At 37.0% G+C, this 19506-nt stretch overlaps 2 protein-coding genes across 3 annotated transcripts; one reads left to right on the top strand and one right to left on the bottom strand.

Annotated features, from left to right (window-relative positions):
- Positions 1-505: 505 nt before the first annotated feature.
- LOC119835013 lies at positions 506-15057 on the bottom strand. Of its 2 annotated transcripts, XM_038359592.1 has the most exons (18): positions 14840-15057; positions 14498-14757; positions 13454-13664; positions 11999-12207; positions 11815-11922; positions 11084-11293; positions 10441-10452; positions 9366-9545; positions 8653-8767; positions 7924-8086; positions 7664-7841; positions 7142-7359; positions 6753-6934; positions 6473-6578; positions 4471-4764; positions 4034-4225; positions 3612-3706; positions 506-3496 (listed from the first exon to the last, which is right to left on the bottom strand). In XM_038359592.1, the coding sequence occupies exons 1-18, from the start codon at positions 14891-14893 to the stop codon at positions 3305-3307; spliced, it is 2979 nt and encodes a 992-aa protein (XP_038215520.1). In that variant the 5' UTR covers positions 14894-15057; the 3' UTR covers positions 506-3304. The 2 variants fall into 2 exon arrangements, with proteins under 2 accessions (XP_038215520.1, XP_038215521.1); XM_038359593.1 differs by lacking the exon at positions 10441-10452.
- Positions 15058-15609: 552 nt separating this feature from the next.
- Positions 15610-19494, top strand: LOC119834774 (protoheme IX farnesyltransferase, mitochondrial). Its single transcript, XM_038359265.1, has 8 exons — positions 15610-15755; positions 16097-16226; positions 16383-16593; positions 17128-17323; positions 17582-17757; positions 18124-18303; positions 18506-18640; positions 18741-19494. Exons 2-8 carry the CDS (start codon positions 16137-16139, stop codon positions 18986-18988), a joined length of 1236 nt encoding a protein of 411 aa, XP_038215193.1. The 5' UTR covers positions 15610-15755; positions 16097-16136; the 3' UTR covers positions 18989-19494.
- Positions 19495-19506: the final 12 nt, after the last annotated feature.

The raw sequence follows: 19506 nt of genomic DNA, 5'->3' as shown, positions 1-19506 counted from the left end.
TTCATTGTGTATATTTTGGAAAAATGAAAATAAATAACTCAAATCAATTTCAAGAGGTTGTATCATTTAAATACCCTACACTACATAAAAAAACTTATTATATAAGAAATACTTAGCGAATAATATAATAAAGAAAACATAATGATAAAAATTAAAAAAAAATAATTTTTCATAGCGATGATAAAATAATCATATTTAAGATAACAATTGTTTGTTCTGACACTGCTGTATGAGTGAAATCAGAAGAAACACTAAATTGTAAAAAAAACTGATATTTCGCCCCGTTTCATTGTAGTCAGTAAAGAAGTATCGTAAGAAATATTATTCATGACGACTGTATATCCAATCGTTCACTCATTTTTTATACGTGTCAACATTAACCCGCTGTTTTTTTTTTCCCAGTATATTCTGGCATTTTTTTATGGTGACATCTATTGTCATTTACAATAAGGTTCGAAATAGAATGTAGTATTAGAAAGAAAACAAACTGTTCTTTATTGATTATATATTATTCATTCAACTAATTTCATCTACCACACATATTTTGAAATAATAAACTGGGAATCTTTAACTATATTTAAACAGAGACCTTGTACTAAACATTACCATCATGGTGATAAAATCAAAATGTGTCTATAGTCGACTACAACGTTCATTAACATTTACAATCAACTGTGAACCATTTTCTAATCAAACTGCTACTATTGTTCTAAATTACTAAACATTTATAACTAGCCAAATGAGACAAGGCATGATAAACGACTGCTGATTTTTTTTCAATGTATAAATCCATTCAAATTTTAGTTATGCCGAAATGTGATCAACAAAAATGCAGTCTCACTTAATGATGGATCGCATAACACCTAATACAGTTAATATCAAATAATACTTATAAGATCTACACAATTCAAACGTTAATGACTTTAATTAAATGCTTCAAACATTCTCTTGCACCTCGCAAAATAAAGAGATCGAATTTCGAGTAAAATACATAATGCCCGAAAATATACCACACATTGCGTAAAATCTAAGAATAACTAAAGATCCTATCAGACCATATCAACTTAACACTGGTATCACATCATGCCACTATATAAAAATACCATGCTCAGAAAATGCAGACTGCAAAATATTTCTATAAATTATTACAATATTATAGATATATATGGAGACACAAATACGGGTATGAGTCTATATTAGAAAATACAGGAATCTTTATTTATATTAATCTTAGGAAGTATAGGTTTCTTTCGGTCGTTAACATTTTAACACGGCTTATATGAGACTGAGAATGTAAAAATTAACCAACCGCAAGCAAAATTAACCATTTCATATATACAAAAGTGACACATGTCGATATGGTCCGATGTAAGAAAAGCTTAATTTAAAACTACGGCGACTCATTCTCAACGAGTCCAGGCAAGTCTTGCTCTCTATAACGGCGAGTATTATGCGTTAATAAATTTTAATAACTTCACGTGCACATGCAGATCCACACCGTAACTTAATGAGATAGCTAATGAGAAATATCGCTCAAAATAACGCTCTGAAATCTATGAGACAGTATCAATGGTAAGTGCTATCGGGGCACACTGCACGTCCAGTTTATGGATTCTACAATTACTGGAAATACTGTAGGTTACTATAAAAACAATGCTCCCGAGATTTTTTCATCGCTTTTCTAGCATTTTGAACATAAAATGCTAAGTCGATATTTTATACTCTCTCTAGTTAAAAGTATTTTGAGTCACACTAACTTTAATAGCCATTACTCAATATGGACGTGACTTTTAAAATTTGAAGTTATAAAAATATTGCATTATTAAATAATCAAAAATAGTGTTTTGAACAAGACGTCCGAAAATTTTATAACATTTTGGAATTCCTTATAAATAAAATTCGTAAGATCCACTTCTATATAAAATTAAACTTTACTTTGTACTATTACACAAAGGGAATCATTAAATACTTTTGAAGAGAATACATAAATCACCAATCCTATATTATATGCATAGCATTTTAATAAATAATCAATTATACACACTTCACAAAACAATTCACTGACTTCTAACATAACATTAAAATTATCCTCACACCCTTAGTCTCACCGAAAATATCATATTCGATCAAATATGTCGTGAATATTCCAAATGGTTACTATGACCAATTTAACAGTATATTTCCATATTACAAGTATTGCCGGGGAAAATTTTACCCACAACTAAAGTTAACCGGTTTATGAGTATTACATAGCAGTCAGCTTTTCTTGTAAGTAAAGATATACCGATAACATTTTTTTAATAACAAAATAAACTGCGTTGTTTAATGTGACAACTTACACAAACCCGAAGATACCGCAAATTTAACAGTTACAACATATACCCAAATGTAATTTTTCCATAGATTATGTTTTATCTCATTTTTAATAGAAATAAAGCATTTTGTAACCAAGGTTCCAGTAACTTCTTAAATCAGTCATATTCCGAGAATTCTCTTAATTTTGAGCCTATTAAAACTGAAACACTATTACAAATATTTTGCCCATGTACTCTTTCATTTTATGACACACCTACCCATGCTTTCTCATTGTAACTAATAAACTCAATAATTCGTCCTCGTTACAGTTAAATAAAATAAAAATGCATCACAGCGATAAAATTGCAATTCAGCGCCTAACAATTGAAGATATCAAAAACATTTTGAAATATTTCGAAATTGAAACCGTTTTGAAATTAAAAAACGAATTGAAATATTCATAGTTTTTAAAGGCAACAATCACACACAAATTAAAATACATATTTGAGGAGTTTTCCTTATTATTTATCTATACAAGGTTGAAGCGTAGAAAGGGAGAATGATGGGCTATGGCGTACGGGTAGAATAAAGGACCATTGGCGTAAAGCGGTGAAAAACAAAGATTATGTAATATACAACCGCAAACTATCCCGTGTGTATATCTTGGAAGTTGAAGCGTCCGAGAGGGATAAACTATTTCATTGATAACATATAGGGTGGTATTAAAGTACACACACTATTACGGAGGACGAGTGTCACTTATTTGGGTTAAGATAAACATTGATGTGACCCAGTTTTAGTATTGTTTGAAAGATTGAGTTGCCGTGCATTAGTTGTCTTGTCGCAGGCTGGTTGCGTACAGATTGAGTGTTGATTACAAGTTATGGGCAGTTTGCGGGCAGATTGCGGGCAGGTAGTGGGCAGGCTGCAAGTGGGTTTTTGAATCGGAGCGGGTCGATAGAGGGTCGGTAGGTGTCGGTTAGTGGCGGTACTCGGGGCGCAGGTCCGGTCAGTCGCGGGCGGCGGGCGGGTGCGGCGGGTGCGGCGGGTGCGGCGCCAGCGCGGGGTGCGGCGCGGGCTCGGGCGCCGCGGGCGAGCGCGCCGGGCTCCAGGGCGCCACAGGCGGCGCCTCCGCGCCCGCGCCGCCCGCCACGCCGCCCTCCAGCGACAGGCTGTTGAGCAGCATGTCGAACAGCGTGTCCTGCAATCGATCAATAGTCTTTTAAGTTAACTTTGAAATAAATACCTGAACTTTCATTTATTATGATTCAAATGGATGTAAAAATTGTCGTGTTAGTATTAGAAAGTTCACTTACATTATAATCCAATATGACTTCCACGTCGTCGTTGTCACTGAGATCTGGCGCCCAATAATCGTGCGGAGCGGGACTTCCCACTACTCTTTCTGAAACTAAGTATGAAAATATAAATATTAACACACTCACACACACACACCATCGTACACTAAACATCGTGTCGGTAAAACGCTTATTTGACACATTATTGGCTGATCAAAAAATACTGATGATTGACTGACAGCAATTTGACGAAAACTACAGTTTATGTAGTGCAATGTATTTGTGTATTCTTTCCCACTCCAAAGAAAAACATTAAGCAACACGTAAAAATTATTTACATTTGGCAGATGCTGCCTACTTGGCTCTCATTACCAACGTATCCACCAACCATGCGCGAGCGCATCGCTAGCAAGCTACTAAAGTAACAGGAACACCAGTACCGGGGGTGTGCGCGTGCGCGTGCGCGTCGGGCAGCTGTCCCGGCTCGAGCGGCTCGAGCGGCGCGAGCGCGATGGGCGAGAGCGCGTGCGGGCGGCGCGCGCGGGGCGCCCGCGAGCGGCCCGCGCACGCGCCGCGCCGCCCGCCCGCCTCCTCCGCCGGCGCGTTGCGGGACGACCAGTTGCGCTTCGGGCCTGCGAATGCGAAATTCGATCATTTTATGATAATAATGATATAATTGCTGTGAAATCCCCTACGAATATTACGTAATAAATTTAATTTTTCACTTACATATTTACTTCATTCAACATAAGATGATGACAAAAAAACAACTCCCACTGTATTGTTATAAGTCTATCAGACCTCTAACACTTAGCACTCCCCCCCCCCCTCCTAAACGATTGCCGAATCTGTACGCAAACCAATAGCGAGCACTCACTGTGACGCGGGCGCGTGCACTTGGGCGTCAAGCCGTTGATCTTCATCAAGTTGAGCAGCAGCATGTCCGTGTGCGCGGCGGTGGACAGCTGCGGGTCGTCGTTGCGCGGCGCGGAGTGAGCCGCGTGCGCGTGCGCTGGCGCGGGCCCGTCGCTGCCGGCCGGCGTCACGCCGCGCCCGTGCACCGCGCACAGCAGCCGCGACAAGATGTCCGCTTCGTTGCTGCTCCCGCCCATGCCGCCCATACCGCCCATACCGCCCATCGCACCCATGGCGCCCTCTATGTCGTTCTCGCCTGATGCAAGAATTCGATATTAATAGCTGAACATGTTGCCAACACTAGTTCGTTTAGTTCAATACATATTGTATTTGTATAAAAATGTTTTGCTGGTGTGCTATAATTCAATAACACGCAAATGTAGACAATGTGGAATAAATATCTATTTATTATACAAGAATAGAAATAAATACATTACCTTTTATGTTAAGGCAAAAAAGCATTTTTTAAATAAAGCAACTATTAATTTTAAAAGATGTTATAGTATTTATTATAAAAATAGCAGTATTACAATCACAAAAGTTTCAACAAAATAGAGTAAATTTACTATTAAAAGCAACACTACAACTTATGAAAGAAATGAAAATAAAATAAATGAATGAATTAATATTTGTAATTTTTGCTAAAATAGAAAACATAAAATATCTTATAATAAAAGAGAGAGATCATTATAAAGAGAACACATTTAAAAGCTATAATTTGAGATATCTTTAATCTTTTTAAGTTACCAACGGTTATGATGTGTATGCTTATATGTATATCCAAATTACTCATAAAATAATTTGTATAAAGGTTATTTTTTATGGCGTCTAAATGAAATTTGTGCGTTATTTCTTTAAAATTTATGAGTTTAACTAAATACTGTTGTTTCGCAACTTATACCTGCTCTGGTTATGAACCACGAAAGTAATTAATGAAATTAAATTGCATAGGTATAGCAATAATATTATATATAGCAGGTTTGTGCCTATTCACGTTTAAAGTCAGTATTCCTTAGTATTTTGCCTTGTAATATTTTTCCTAGAAAAAATATAACAGTTTTTAATCAGTTAAATATCCACAGTAAGCTTTTTTAATAAAATTTTTCACACAGAGTACTTCCATCAGAATCGATCAAAAATTGCTATCACAAAAGTACTACTGTAAAATTTTTTCATGTATTTTAACTACTGTTAACATATTAAAAAATCTAATCTAAGTGGGTTTTCATTGTATGGATATACAGCATATTTAACTTTTTTTTGGTTTTATTAAATTGTATTTTGAGTTTTATTTTTTATACTTTATGTTTTATGTTCTGACTGAACAGTATTTATCTACTGATGCCGTATATAGGGCGTGTCGCGTGCGGCGTGCGGTCGGCGGAACGAGCGGCGGCGGCGGCGCGGCGGCTCGTCCGAGCACAGCGAGGGCGGGGAGTGCGTCGGGGATGGGGATGGGGATGGGGACGGCGACGGGGATGGGGATGGGGATGGGGACGGCGACGGGGATAGGGACGGGGACGGGGATGGCGACGGGGATGGGGATGCGGGGCACTCCGCCAGCGCACACCACGAGCACCTGCTCGCCGACGAGCCGTCTGTGGGAACACGCTGCGTGTAGGATTGGGAAGTGGATGGAAGCTGATAGTGGGTTAGGTCATAGTGATAGGGATAATTATTTGGTGTAATTTTTTTTCTCGGTGTGCATAATGCGTTAAAACAATATTTATACACATTGAAAACGACCGCACCCGCGAACGCGACACGAAAATAAATAAATAGAAAAAAATCAAACAAAATAATCACAATATACTAACAAAAAAATCTAAATAAAAAGTTACAGTAAGCTTAAAAGAGATCACCGCGTCGCTATCGCGGTGCGGTGTAAGGGAGAACAGAATGGAAGTCTTGTAATCATATAATAAATAAATAGAAATATGAATGTAGACATAGTTTGTTATTACCTGACATAGTTTCTTCGTCAACATCATTTTCCTCATTGGAATTTTCCTCTATGTGATTCACATTGGTATCGTCCACAAAACCGTCAAGTTCACTGAACATCAAGTCCTGGAATTAAATAACGATACTTAAAAAGATCAAATATCTGTGGAGGCTATCGTAAAACTAACAATATACATTAGTAATATTCATAGAAATAATATTTATTTATTGATTTAATTAAAACATAATCTATGAGTTTATTTAAAACTGAAATACGATATGTGTAATGACGTCACTCACCCCAGTGTCACTGCTGGACTCCGAGTGCGCGTGCGCATTGCGCGGCGAGTGTGTCGCAGTGGTCAAGAGTGCACCGCCCGACTCGTTCTTGGCCGTGCTGTGCAGCTCCGGCGATGAGATCGAAGTGCACAAAGCACCTGCGCATGCGCCGTGCCCTTCTGTTATAGGAGTGCTGGCTACAGCTGGAAGAAGACAAGTGTTCATGTGGTATTACTAAAAAAATAACACAATATTATTTTATATTTACCTAACTTATAAAATATATAAAGAAATCACTAAGTACAATGAAAACTTATAAAAGGAAAAATAAAGTTAAGTAAATCAAGATAGTTTATTTCATGCTCTTTTATACGATTATTTTCATATTGCTTTAACTGAAGACAACCAACCGGTGAGATGCGTGTCCTTATCTGGCGGCGGCAACCGGTCGGGGCGCTCGGGACGCTCCGGGCGCTCCGGGCGCTCGGCGCGCTCCGCCCGCTCGGCGCGCTCGGGCCGCTCGCGCCGCAGTCGCGCCGCGTGCGCGTGCGCGTGCGCGTGCGCGCCGCCCAGCGCGCAGTGCGCGCCCGCCGCGCCCTCCGCGCACGACCGTATCGAGCTCGCTGATCTGGAACAGATATTTAATGTTTGGATGTATTTGATGTACTAATCGCATGCGGGAAACAGAACGGAATGGAAAAATGACAATATTGTTATGTAATGGGCATAGTAAAAATTTGATACTGCTCAACATAATATTACTGTACGCGCTTTTTATACATGGCATAGAACTTAATATTCTGTAATCATACAAAAGTTTTGAAGCACAACCAGCAAAATTCGAAACGTAGTAGGCCACGACGGAGAGAAAGAGAGATGTAGACTTTTACACGTTTAAATCATTCTACAATTAGCTCAATAAAGTGCGTCACCTGGAGGTAGAAGGCAGGTTGTAGGCGTCGAGCGCGTGCTGGTTAGCGCGGCGGGCGAGGTGCGCGTAGTCGCCGAAGCACGCGTCGGCGGCGGCGGCGGCTGCGCCCGCGCCGGCGCCCATGTTGCGGCACGCGCCGCTCGCGCACGTCTCTTCGAACAGCGAGTTGTTTAACACCCCTGCCAATAAAATAAGTTCAAAAATAAATATATTTATTTATATAATAATGTTACAGGAATAATGTCATGAATGAGCGCTGACCTGGGCTGGTGAGCCTGGGCGCGACGGCGTGCAGCGAGGTGAACTTCCAGGGCGGCGGCGGGTCGCTGCTGTCGGCGGGCGGCTCCGCGTCCTGCGAGCCCACGGAGCCGCTGGACGCGCGCGTCGCCGCCATCGAGTTGCGCGACATCTCCAGGCTGAGGCGCTGCGCGGGCACAACAACGCGGTGAGTACGAACACCCCACCCTGGCCCCACCCCGCGGCGCTACCCGACTCGATAGCAGCCAACCAAACTATGATTTATCTCACCCAAAGAATCGATCAGGTGTTTTTGCTTAAAGTAGTTGCTAACCCATATCAGTACCTACATTCTTACAAATTTCGTAATTTTTTTTTAGTAATAAATTCACATGGGAGGCTATAGCGTTTCGTTACGTAACGCGTTACGGTGCCAGTGTCTGGCTTCCCTTTCTCTCACGCATACGTTTAGTTTGATTTGATTTCGTAAAAATAAGAAAAACAGCAACCCTAGCAGTATACCTTTTTGTGTAACTGCGCTACTAGACCAGGTGGTTAATCTCCATCAAATAATTAATCAGTAAACTACCGCCCATGACTCGTTTAACATACCTAACATACATAACTACATTCAGTAATGAAATATGATTTTTATTTCTGATGAACAATCACAACCTTCTTACAAATTAAGCATGTATTCACATAATTCAAGGCCATACCAGTTCGTTTATAAAAATGAAACAAACAATATACCTCTTTGAGATCATTAATTTGCAGTATATGTTGATTCTGCATCGTAATTAACTGGTTGATGTACCACTGTTGGTCACGACAACGTTGGTAAAACGTTGGCGGACGCACTTGGAACCTAAAAACGACACAAAATTGCACAATACAAACGACATAAATTAATTAAATATGTTTAAAAAAATGCAACCTATTGAATATGCAAATTGTAATGACGCTTATGAAAACGATTTCTTGTGTTAAATTTAACATGTTCGTCCTAACTACCATCAACATGTTCATCAGAGAAATCCCTACTAGGTAAATAAATAGCTCAAAATTATACGTAGCATATTAGTGTCATTCGTGTCATTTTGTAATGGTAGTCGAGCACGCTTCGGCACGGATTGGGCCAGCTCGTACCGGGAAAGTACCACACCCCCACAGAAAATAGCATACATAAAATAGCATACTGTCGTGTTTCGTTCGGTGAATGCGGGAGACGGAGGCCCATATCATTTTCCTTACCCTTCGCAGTCCTTTCCTTTATTCCTCCCGTCAATCCTTTCCTAATCCCTTTCAAATTTGTCTGCAATCGGCCTTACGCCTCTCCAAATGTTCATGGGCGGTGGTAACGCTTACCATCAGGCGACCCACCAGCTCCATTGCCGACTATGATATTAAAAAAAAACATTTGATCCTTTCTACATATTGGAGCAAATCCAAGCACAAATGCACACCTCAATATAAGCGTATCCGTGTCCGGGTTGAGGTACCCCTCGCTGGCGAGCAGGTCGAGCCTAAAGAACCGGTTGTACCCCCAGCACTCGCCCACCTCGAAGTCGGACGCGAACTCGCGCACGATGTTCTTGGACGGGTCGCGCGACACCTGGTGCAGCATCTCCACGCGGTACTCGTACCTACCGAGAATGCGCCTTATTGCCGGGGAATAGAATACATTTTGGATGAACAAAACGCGTCAAACATTTTGTATGGTGTGTATAACGGATAATAATTTCGTAAGAGCAAATGTGAAATCTTTGGTGTGGGTAGGAAAAGCAAAAAAAAAACGTGTTTTCAAACGAAGATAAAGATATCACTTTATCTTCGTATAACATAAGAACCCATTTCGTATTTTACAATTTTTGATTTTGCAACCACTAACAATACAAACATCACTTAAAATTACACTTAGTATATAAAGTATGTAATGTTAAAAAACAAGTTAAACATAGCTAAACTCCGCTAGAAGACCAAAGCAAAGCGAGAGATAACAAATCACTAAGGCACTTGATGATAGGCGAAGTGTTGAAGATGATCCCTATTTACAGCAGCTATTTATAAAGAAACATCGATTACAAGCCTAGAGACCTTCTCTAAGAATGAAGACGAAATGCTGAACTCAAAAAAGCAACTGAAATATCTGTTTTTGTTGACCATTTTGTGGTAAGCTTTACAAATTGGCCAAATAATGGTAAATCCATTATTGCACTATCGCCTGAACAATAAGTTAATAGAAAGCAAGCAGAAAAACAAATTTTATATACAGATTTCATATTTTTTTTTTTAGTTAAAATAATAAGTGAACACAAACAATTATAACGATACGAATAAGTCTTATCTGAGCCCTTAGTGCTCTTGTATTTTAGTACTTAAATCATCCTGTAATTTTTAAATTTGAACAAGCCGCATTATTTTACACACAGCCATTTCAGTTGCTATTAAATAACAGATAAACCTGCGAAGTCAGCGCACACAATGTCTTAACAGCGTCATGCCCACACTGCAACTAAATAAATAATCCATTCGACTCACCTCTTGCCTACACTGAATCGAGCAATGCTTGCAATCAAATACTTGCATTATAATATCACTTCAGTACAGTGTCATTTCTGTTGATTTAGATTAAATAAATACAAAACTTAAATATAATTTGTTGTCTGCATGGAGAAAATTATTGTTAGTTAGTTAATCTTAAAAATATTAGAATAATAAAGGTTTTATGATATATCATCATGAAACATGACAATGAAACTTATAAATAGGTTAAATTAGATAAAAAAACAGGTTATTTAAGATTTTATAGTGACGTACACAGATATGCAGAAGCACGAAGGCATAAAATTGATCACGTGTTCAGTGTGAGTTACCTAGCTCAGGCACTCAAAAAAAATGTAAGTTCAGAGGAACATGAAGGGCCGGTGTAGGCAATGTGAGCCTAGAACTGGAGGCGGCACAAACTTGGAAGTCTCATGCAGACCTCCCTCCAGGGGCCCGGAGAGACGACGCGGGTCAAACTAAGGACGGCACGCAGTCGGAGGCGCCGGGTAGACCACCAGCTCCAGGACAAGAGGCCAGGCAAACTTGAAACAAGGGCGGCACGCAGTCGGGGGCGTCGCGTAGACCACCAGCTCCAGCACTAGAGGCGAGGCGAGCTAGAAACACGGGCGGCACGCACTTGGAGGTCTCGGGCAGGCCGGCGCTGAGCTCGAGGAAGACGGAGAGGTAGTTGCCGCGCACGACGCCGTTGCCGTCGGGGTACACCTTGAGGCGCCAGCACAGGCCGTGCACGTGCAGCGGCGCCGAGTACACGGGCGCCGCCGCGTGCTGCAGCTGCGTGAACTTGCTCAGCGGGAACGTGCTGCTGTCGTAGCTCGGCACTATCTCGCTGCGCACACACACCAACGTTTCGCTTATTATATGTGTCGAATTGTGTTCATACGATTATGTTCATAAGAGCAGTAACATTTAATGTAGGAGTCGAGCATGCTTTGACACCAATTGGACCAGCTCTCACCGGGGAAATTACCACATCCCCACAGAAGACCGAAGTGAAATAGTCAGTCCGTTATTCCCCTCATCAATCCTTTTTTTACCCCACACCTATAAAAGTCGGTAATCCATTATTAATGTAAGACCTCTGCAAATACTCATAGGCGGTGGTAGAGCTTATAACCAAGAGGCCAGCCTTTTTGCCGACTATGAGATTAATGATAAACGTGAATTTCACTAGGTGGAACTTTTATTGTGACCATGTGATAAATTTTTTCGTTCAATAAACGTTTTTGAGAAAAACATTTTTCTTTTGCAGGTAACAAAAACAGAAGAGTTAGTGCAACTCTTCCGTTTAGAGTAAATTAACAAAACATGTTGTAAAATATATGAACATATTAATTCAATCAATTTTACCTATGAAAATCAGCAGGTACCGGAGCAGTAACAAAGCTAGCCATAGGTTTCTTGCGAACTTGATGGATCATTTTCGATAGTTCACCACTTTTCGCAATCAATTCTGACCTGTAAAAGAAATGAAAACAAAAATTATTTCACACAAACACAAATTTAAATGTAATAAAAAGAAATGTAAACTCACCGTGTGCTTGCGTGTAACTGATGTTCTACCTCCTGCAGAAGATGCTCTAACTGCTCGGTTTCTTGGGTGAGGCTATTCTTCTGGCCCATGAGAGTGAGGAGCTTCGCTTTGAGCGCCGAGTCCAGGCGCGATATCATCAGCTCCACTGCATTGCGGATCTCACGGACGCGTTCGTCCTTAGCCGCCCGCACTGATTCTACATTTCGTTCCTGCACATGGGTTGACAAATGATCGTCACAGCGTCATCAAACGATCAATCCTACTATCCTACTAACATTATAAATGCGAAAGTTTGTAAGGATGTGTGTGCGTTTGTTGCTCTTTCACGCAAAAACTACTGAACCGATTGCAATGAAATTTGGTACGTAGATAGCTGAACAACTGGAATAACACATTGGCAACTTTTTATCCCGATATTCCTACGGGATACGGACTTACGCGGGTGAATCTGCGGGGCGCAGCTAGTTATAAATATTGTTAAAAATAAGTTAAAGTTGATGATATCATCGTAATTTTTAAAAGATATACTCCAATAACACATTTTTATAAAAATCTATCAATATCATTGTCTAAAAGTGTTTGTTTACACAGACATGCTAAACAAAACTAGATAACATCAAAAAATTGTTTATCTCAATTTTTTTTACATATGTATTTATGAAATTTGTACTCAAATAACAAAGAATAATAATAATAATTTATTTGGCTTTAATGAAATTAGTTAATTAATCACCTTGAACATTAATAATTTTATGTTTTAAAAATATTTTTTTTTTTTGTATCCCAAATACAATTTACTACCATTACATATATGGTAAATTCAGAATTTAGAAATTTAAAAATTTCTAACGGATTTTAAACGCGATTTATTCATTATATTATTAACCCGACGTTTCGAACACTTTACAGCGAGCATGGTCACGGGGAGACTGTTTTCTTCTCTGTCTCTGTTCTGTTAAATCGCGTTTAAAATCCGTTAAAAAGTTTTTAATTTCTAAATGTATAATACTCGCTTAAAATCAAACACAAGAAAATTCAGAATTACCTACTGTCATAAGGATACTATGTTATAAGGTGCTATAAGACTTGCTGCATAAAAAATTATATGTATTTAATTACACTCTACATCCTTGTTGTAACAACATTGATTAGAATGACTAACATAAGATGTGAATGGAAACTTTATAACATATGCATATGTAAAACAAACAAAGAAAAACATTGGGAAGTTTCCATAAATTTAAACAATTCAACAAAAACAGAAAAGCAGCATATTTTTTTTGTATTGAAAGGGATTTTTTAAATGATAGGGATGACTAAAAGTTTATTTTAAACACAACACTATTTAAATAAATTGCTACAGATTATTATCTGATTTATTTAAGCTGCCCCCATTTATTATGATAAAAACTTTGGTAAAATGAACCATGAACATGTACAATACAAAATACACACCACATCCTGCACAAGGCTTATCAGTTCCATCAGTCTACGCCTCAGCTGAGAGACTTCATCCCTGATCTGCGTCACATGTTGTTCGTAAACTTCCTCCAATGGCTTGAAGGTGTGTCCAGAATGGGTGCCTCCCCATAATGCACACTGGTGGCAAATACAGCGACGGCAAGTCCAGCAGTACACAGTTAGCTTCTCTTGATGCGTAGGGCATCTGTTATCAATTTATGAGATATCATATCAAGGGTGTGTTTTTTTTATGGAGTGATTCGTCACGTAATTCGTCACATGTTTTCAATGAAGAGAATCAACATAAATACATGCTTTCTAGTGAAAATATTAAATTATTGCATTATTATTTTCTTACTACATAATCTTAGTATATTAAAAAGTAAATTACTATACTGACATTTTTTTTTATTTATATATGTAATAAAATATGCATTGCATTTATATCATAGAACACAAAAAAAGATTGACTGAAACCCTTCAACTCTCAAGTTAAATTAAACTGTCTAACCTTTTAACCATTGGAATTATTTAATTGAACTACAATAAATTGGATTAAAATAATTTATGTTCTGTTTGATCCCTATGATAATATTACCTTTACTATTGTAATATGTTACTTAAGTAATTAAGAAAGTATTTCTTTTTCCACCATTGAAAATAAAAAGAGCTCAGCAGACAATTAATGATATATTTTTGAGGATCTATCACTACTCTTTTGTTTGCAAAAGGATAGTATCTTTTTATTAAATTATTTCTTGAATAACTTAAAATAATGGCCATTGCATATACATGCATATTAGCTATTGCACTTATATAAACATATTCTACTATTTGATTCATATATTTACATCAATAGGATAGACCTCATAACCATTGACTAAATTCTTAAATCACATACATGTCTAATACCAATTCAAATAAGATTGCTAAGTCTTAGGTCACAGTTAATACTGAGGTAAATTTCACAAATTTAGCCAACTTTCTACAAGTGTGTCAAGGACCTGACAAGAATCATTAAACATTAGGTGGATTCACCTATCTCTGTAGCTTTCTCTCTGGGTGGCAGAGTTTGTCTGTTGCATTGTTTCTATTTGCTGCGTGACCTCTTCCACCCATCGGCAATTAACCAGCTCATGGAGGTGGAGAGCAGCACGACAGTGAGGGCACTGGGACCTTTGTTCGGTTAACCACCGTCGCACACAAGCGTAACAGCAGAGTTTCGAACAATGGGGGCATAGGTGGGCATCTACAAGCTTTTCCATGCAAATGAAGCATCGAAACACCTCTGCCAGTGTCTGTAAACACCAATAACATCATTTCATTGGGATCATGACAACTTTTGCAACTGTCAATTCTATGTAGGACAAATCGATTTACCTCGACAATCTGCTCCTCGCCATTTCCATTTCCCTTATCTCCTCTAGAAGCCATGTTTCTAATAATCTACCCGTACCACGGTGGAATTTTACTGCTCACCATAATTTAAACATTTTTGAAATCTTCAAAAAAGGAACAAATCATTTTACACTAATAATATGCAACAGACAACTTAGCACACCAACCACTTCCGTATTCCAATCTCGAAATGAATCAAAATAAAAACAAAAAAAAAATAGTTGCCATATCATGAAATCATATTTCACATCACGACATTTGTTTTATTTATTAGGTGTTGTTGATTTCAATAAATTCCTGAGAAAAATAATTTAATCATGTAGGGAATAAACATTCTAAATGTCATCCTACGGGTTAGAATATACGTGCGAATTTAAGCGACCGGCAATAGTTTCATGGGCAAAAATATTTGTTCATTGTATGAATGTATGCACGCAAAGTTAGTTACCTGTTTATGCAGCATGTACCTAGGTATATACATGTGTTATTTAGAACATTCATTAAATCCGAAAAATAACTGTATAATACTAGTTATATAATTTGTTCCTCATTTATCTTTATTTTCCTAAACATCTATTCTTATCATTCGATCCCTTAAATATTTGAAACAAACTAATCTTTTCCAATAAAATATTTGATAGAAAAGAGAATACCTATAAGTGCATTCAAAATTGTAATCTATGTAGCAAACACAAATTTTGATTATTTTTTTGTGTCAAAAACGTCAAAGTTACGTTAAATGTCACATTTTATCAAACGACGTCCTTGAGGCTGTAAGGCCTAAAGGGCAACAAAATAACCTATTTTAATTTGAATTCGATAAAATAATATCGATTATTTATTACAGTAATCATTAATAATTATTAAGTTACATCCTTGATTACAAAAAATTAGTCAGGTACGTAAAAAACATTAGCTATTTAATGTTTTAGTTTAATTCCATAACGTGAATGTTTCTTGTTAATTAATAATTTATCGAAAACAATTATACATTGAGAAGGCTTATAACTTATATACGTATCATTAAATTAAGAACTATTCTAATCAAAAATATTTTATTGGTCAGTTAACAACAAACATTAACAACCTATGTTTTCAAACATTGCGCAATTATGTAACATTATTTTTTTATATATTTCAGTTGAATTTTATATAGATGCTAGAAAACACCTATTTGATTAGTTTCAATGCAATCAAACTATTGTCATTTTCAATTAATTTAATATTTTGTAATTACAGGATGTTAACCTAAAAGGAAAATAAACATAAATTCCTTACCATGACCTATCTTAAGCTAATACGCTGTACTTTATATTTTAAAACCGGTGTACAAGATTTTTCGTCGAAATCAGTGCTATTAAAAATTGGAGTAAGTGTTAATATTATATTTTTAATTGACTAAGCTAACAAATTTGGAATTTTTGTACTAGTAAGATTATTTTTTATATTATATTCTATGAATTATATAAAATAGAAAATTGAATCAATGAAATGTACATTAATATAAATATTATTATAATTTCAGAATGGACAACAAACCAATATAGCTAGAATATCAACAACACCCTCTTTTAATAGCAATTTACCATTGACAAGTCAAACACAGCCTGCAGTTACCAAAAAGAAAAGCAAAAATGTTCCTCAAGATACCAGAGTGTGGAAGGAGACTCCAACCCATGATGTTAAGAATAATTTAGTCCAATATTGTATGATGTTGTCGAAGTTTCGTTTAACTTGTGAGTAAAGACAAGGAATCAAATATTTGTTTTATAAACTATCAACAGATATAAATCCGCAATTGTGCCCAAAGTAGTCAGTAGTTATATTATAGTGCATTCTTTAGTAGTATTCACAAGTCATCAGTCACAAGAAATCCTACTATAACATTATAAATGCAAAAGTTTGTAAGGATGTGTGTATGTTTGTTGCTCTTTCACGCAAAAACTACTAACCGGATTGCAATGAAATTTGGTATGTAGATAGCTGGGCAACTGGAATAACATATAGCCAACTTTTTATCCCGATATTCCTACGGGATACAGACTTACAAGGGTGAAACTGTGGGGCGTATATAAACATGAAATAATAGTGGTTCTCAGATTAAGTAAGTGAAGGTTTATGTTTGAATATAAAGAGTTAAGAGTAAACCAGAAAAAATTAATGAAGAATGAACTCATGTCTAGTTAGTAATAATCATTAGTATCAAATATGTTTGTGAATAAAATTTAAAATTGTGACACTCGTTTATACATATAATTTTTGCATTACAGCATTAGTAGTAATGACATCAATGGCAGGATATGCCCTAGCACCCGCTCCATTTGACCTAACAACATTTGCCCTCTGTGCGGTGGGCACAGGGTTGGTCAGCTCCGCGGCTAATTCTGTAAATCAGTACCATGAAGTACCATTTGATGCTCAGATGTCAAGAACTAAGAATAGAGTGCTTGTTAAGGGACTCTTGGAGTAAGAAAATTATAAATATTATTTATTGTTTCTTATAATTTATAATAGATTTTGTTGGATCAGTTTCAGTCAGGATTCAGTTCTTTTTAAAGAATTAGAGTATTGTTTATGCACCCAGAGTACCTCAAATTCAGATTATTTATTTAATTTTAATTAAAATGATTAAGTGATCAAAAACTGTTACAATAATTTTTGATGATAAACATGTTTTCATTTTATTTTATTGCAAACATCTAACTTAAATATACAATATTACAGGCCAGTGCATGCAATCGGTTTCGCAGCGGTGACTAGTGCGACGGGGCTTGGTATCCTCTATCTGGGAGTGAACCCTCTCACTGCAGCGTTGGGCGCAGTTAACTTGGTGCTATATACCTCTATATATACGCCTATGAAAAGAATGTCCATACTTAATACGTGGTTGGGATCTGTAGGTAGGTTTTTCTCGTATTTCAAAATTATGGCACTATAGGATATCTAATGATAATAGTTCTCAGAAAAATTACAAAGAAGTTTTGTTTTAATCAGCAAAGTAGCTTCAAGTATTTCCTTGTTTGATTTTTCGCGACTATTATACATTTAGAAATTAAAGACTTTTTAACGGATTTTAAGCGCGATTTATTCGTTATATTATTAACCCGACTTATCCAACACTTTACAGCGAGCGAGTCACGGGGAAATAATAATGTAATGAATAAATCGCGTTTAAAATCCCTTAAAATGTCTCTAATTTCTAAAAGTAGCTTCTATTTAAAATTAAATTGCACAGTAAAATTAATAGATAAATATCTCAATTCCAGTGGGCGCGATCCCCCCACTCATGGGGTGGGCGGGGTGCGCGGGCTCGCTCGACATGGGCGCGTTGGTGCTCGGCGTGATACTGTACTCGTGGCAATTTCCGCACTTCAACGCTTTGTCGTGGAACTTGAGGCCGGATTACTCTAGGGCGGGCTATAGAATGATGGCGGTTACTGATCCCGGTATAGTTTTAGTGAAACTATATAGATTATAGATCATTGTAAATTTTAAATAATATGCGTTATTTATGCATAAACCCGATTCTGAAATAGACTGTTTCAAATTATAATGACTACCTAACATCTATTCTGCTTTTCTGAGGGCTAAGGGTGAAGTTTCTGCCCATTAAAATGAAATCAATTCTAATAATCATAATTATTTCAGCATTATGTAGACGAGTGGCTCTGAGGCATACAGCTGTTATAACAGCGACGTGTCTTGCGGCTCCCTACCTTGGCGTTACTAATATGTGGTTTGCGGCCGAATCTTTACCATTAAATATATATTTTTCGTACTTAGGTAAGCTATAATATTATAGATTTATTTCAATGAACTGTCTTTCCGTAAATGTAGTTATTAGTTTAGTACTTATTTTTAAACTTTTGTTTCTGTTTTTCAGCCTGGCAATTCTATAAAAAATCAGATAGCGGTAGTTCAAGAAAATTGTTCAGATTTTCATTAATACATTTACCAGCACTGATGTTACTTATGCTTGTCAATAAGAAATATTGGAGTTCGGCTGATACGCAAGAAAATGAGATACAAAAATCAGAAGTGAAATTACCAGAGACAAAACGTATCACAGTGTTGCCACGTGGACCGGTTGTCGCCGCGCAAGAGGCTGAATATAATGAATTGAAACGATAATGTTTTCTACTATAATATAGTTAAATGTTCCAGTGCTATTCACTTATCACTATTTAGGTTGTGACTTCCTAGATATGGATGTTTGAAACTTAGGCTTAAGCTTTGATTAAAAAGAGAATCAAAATTCAATTTTTTTAATGATTACAATTTGTTTCATGTCCAATGTTTGTGCATTATATAATATTAGTATTGTAGCTTTAGTTTGAGCTATAGCATGTATCCTACTAGTTTTTATTATTCCTTAATACTTTGAAGTCGAAAGAGGTCATAACCTATTAAACATTTCCACACTATTACAATAGTTATTGTATGATTTTTTTTATATTATGAAAAGCACTGGATATTAGAATATAATAGTAGATTTTTCTGTAAATAATGTACAATTTCATTTTGTGATTTTATTTATAGAGCTTGTGTAAGATAAATCGATCCACGAGATTGTTACAGAAATAAGTTATATTTTTTGATGTTGTTGATACATTGTAGTCACATTAATTTATGAATCAGGACGGCAAATA

Source organism: Zerene cesonia, chromosome 20 (assembly GCF_012273895.1).
Source record: "Zerene cesonia ecotype Mississippi chromosome 20, Zerene_cesonia_1.1, whole genome shotgun sequence".
Classification (NCBI taxonomy): Eukaryota; Metazoa; Arthropoda; class Insecta; order Lepidoptera; family Pieridae; genus Zerene; species Zerene cesonia.
Note: the sequence above shows the minus strand (reverse complement) of the source record. Positions and strands in the feature narration are given on the sequence as shown.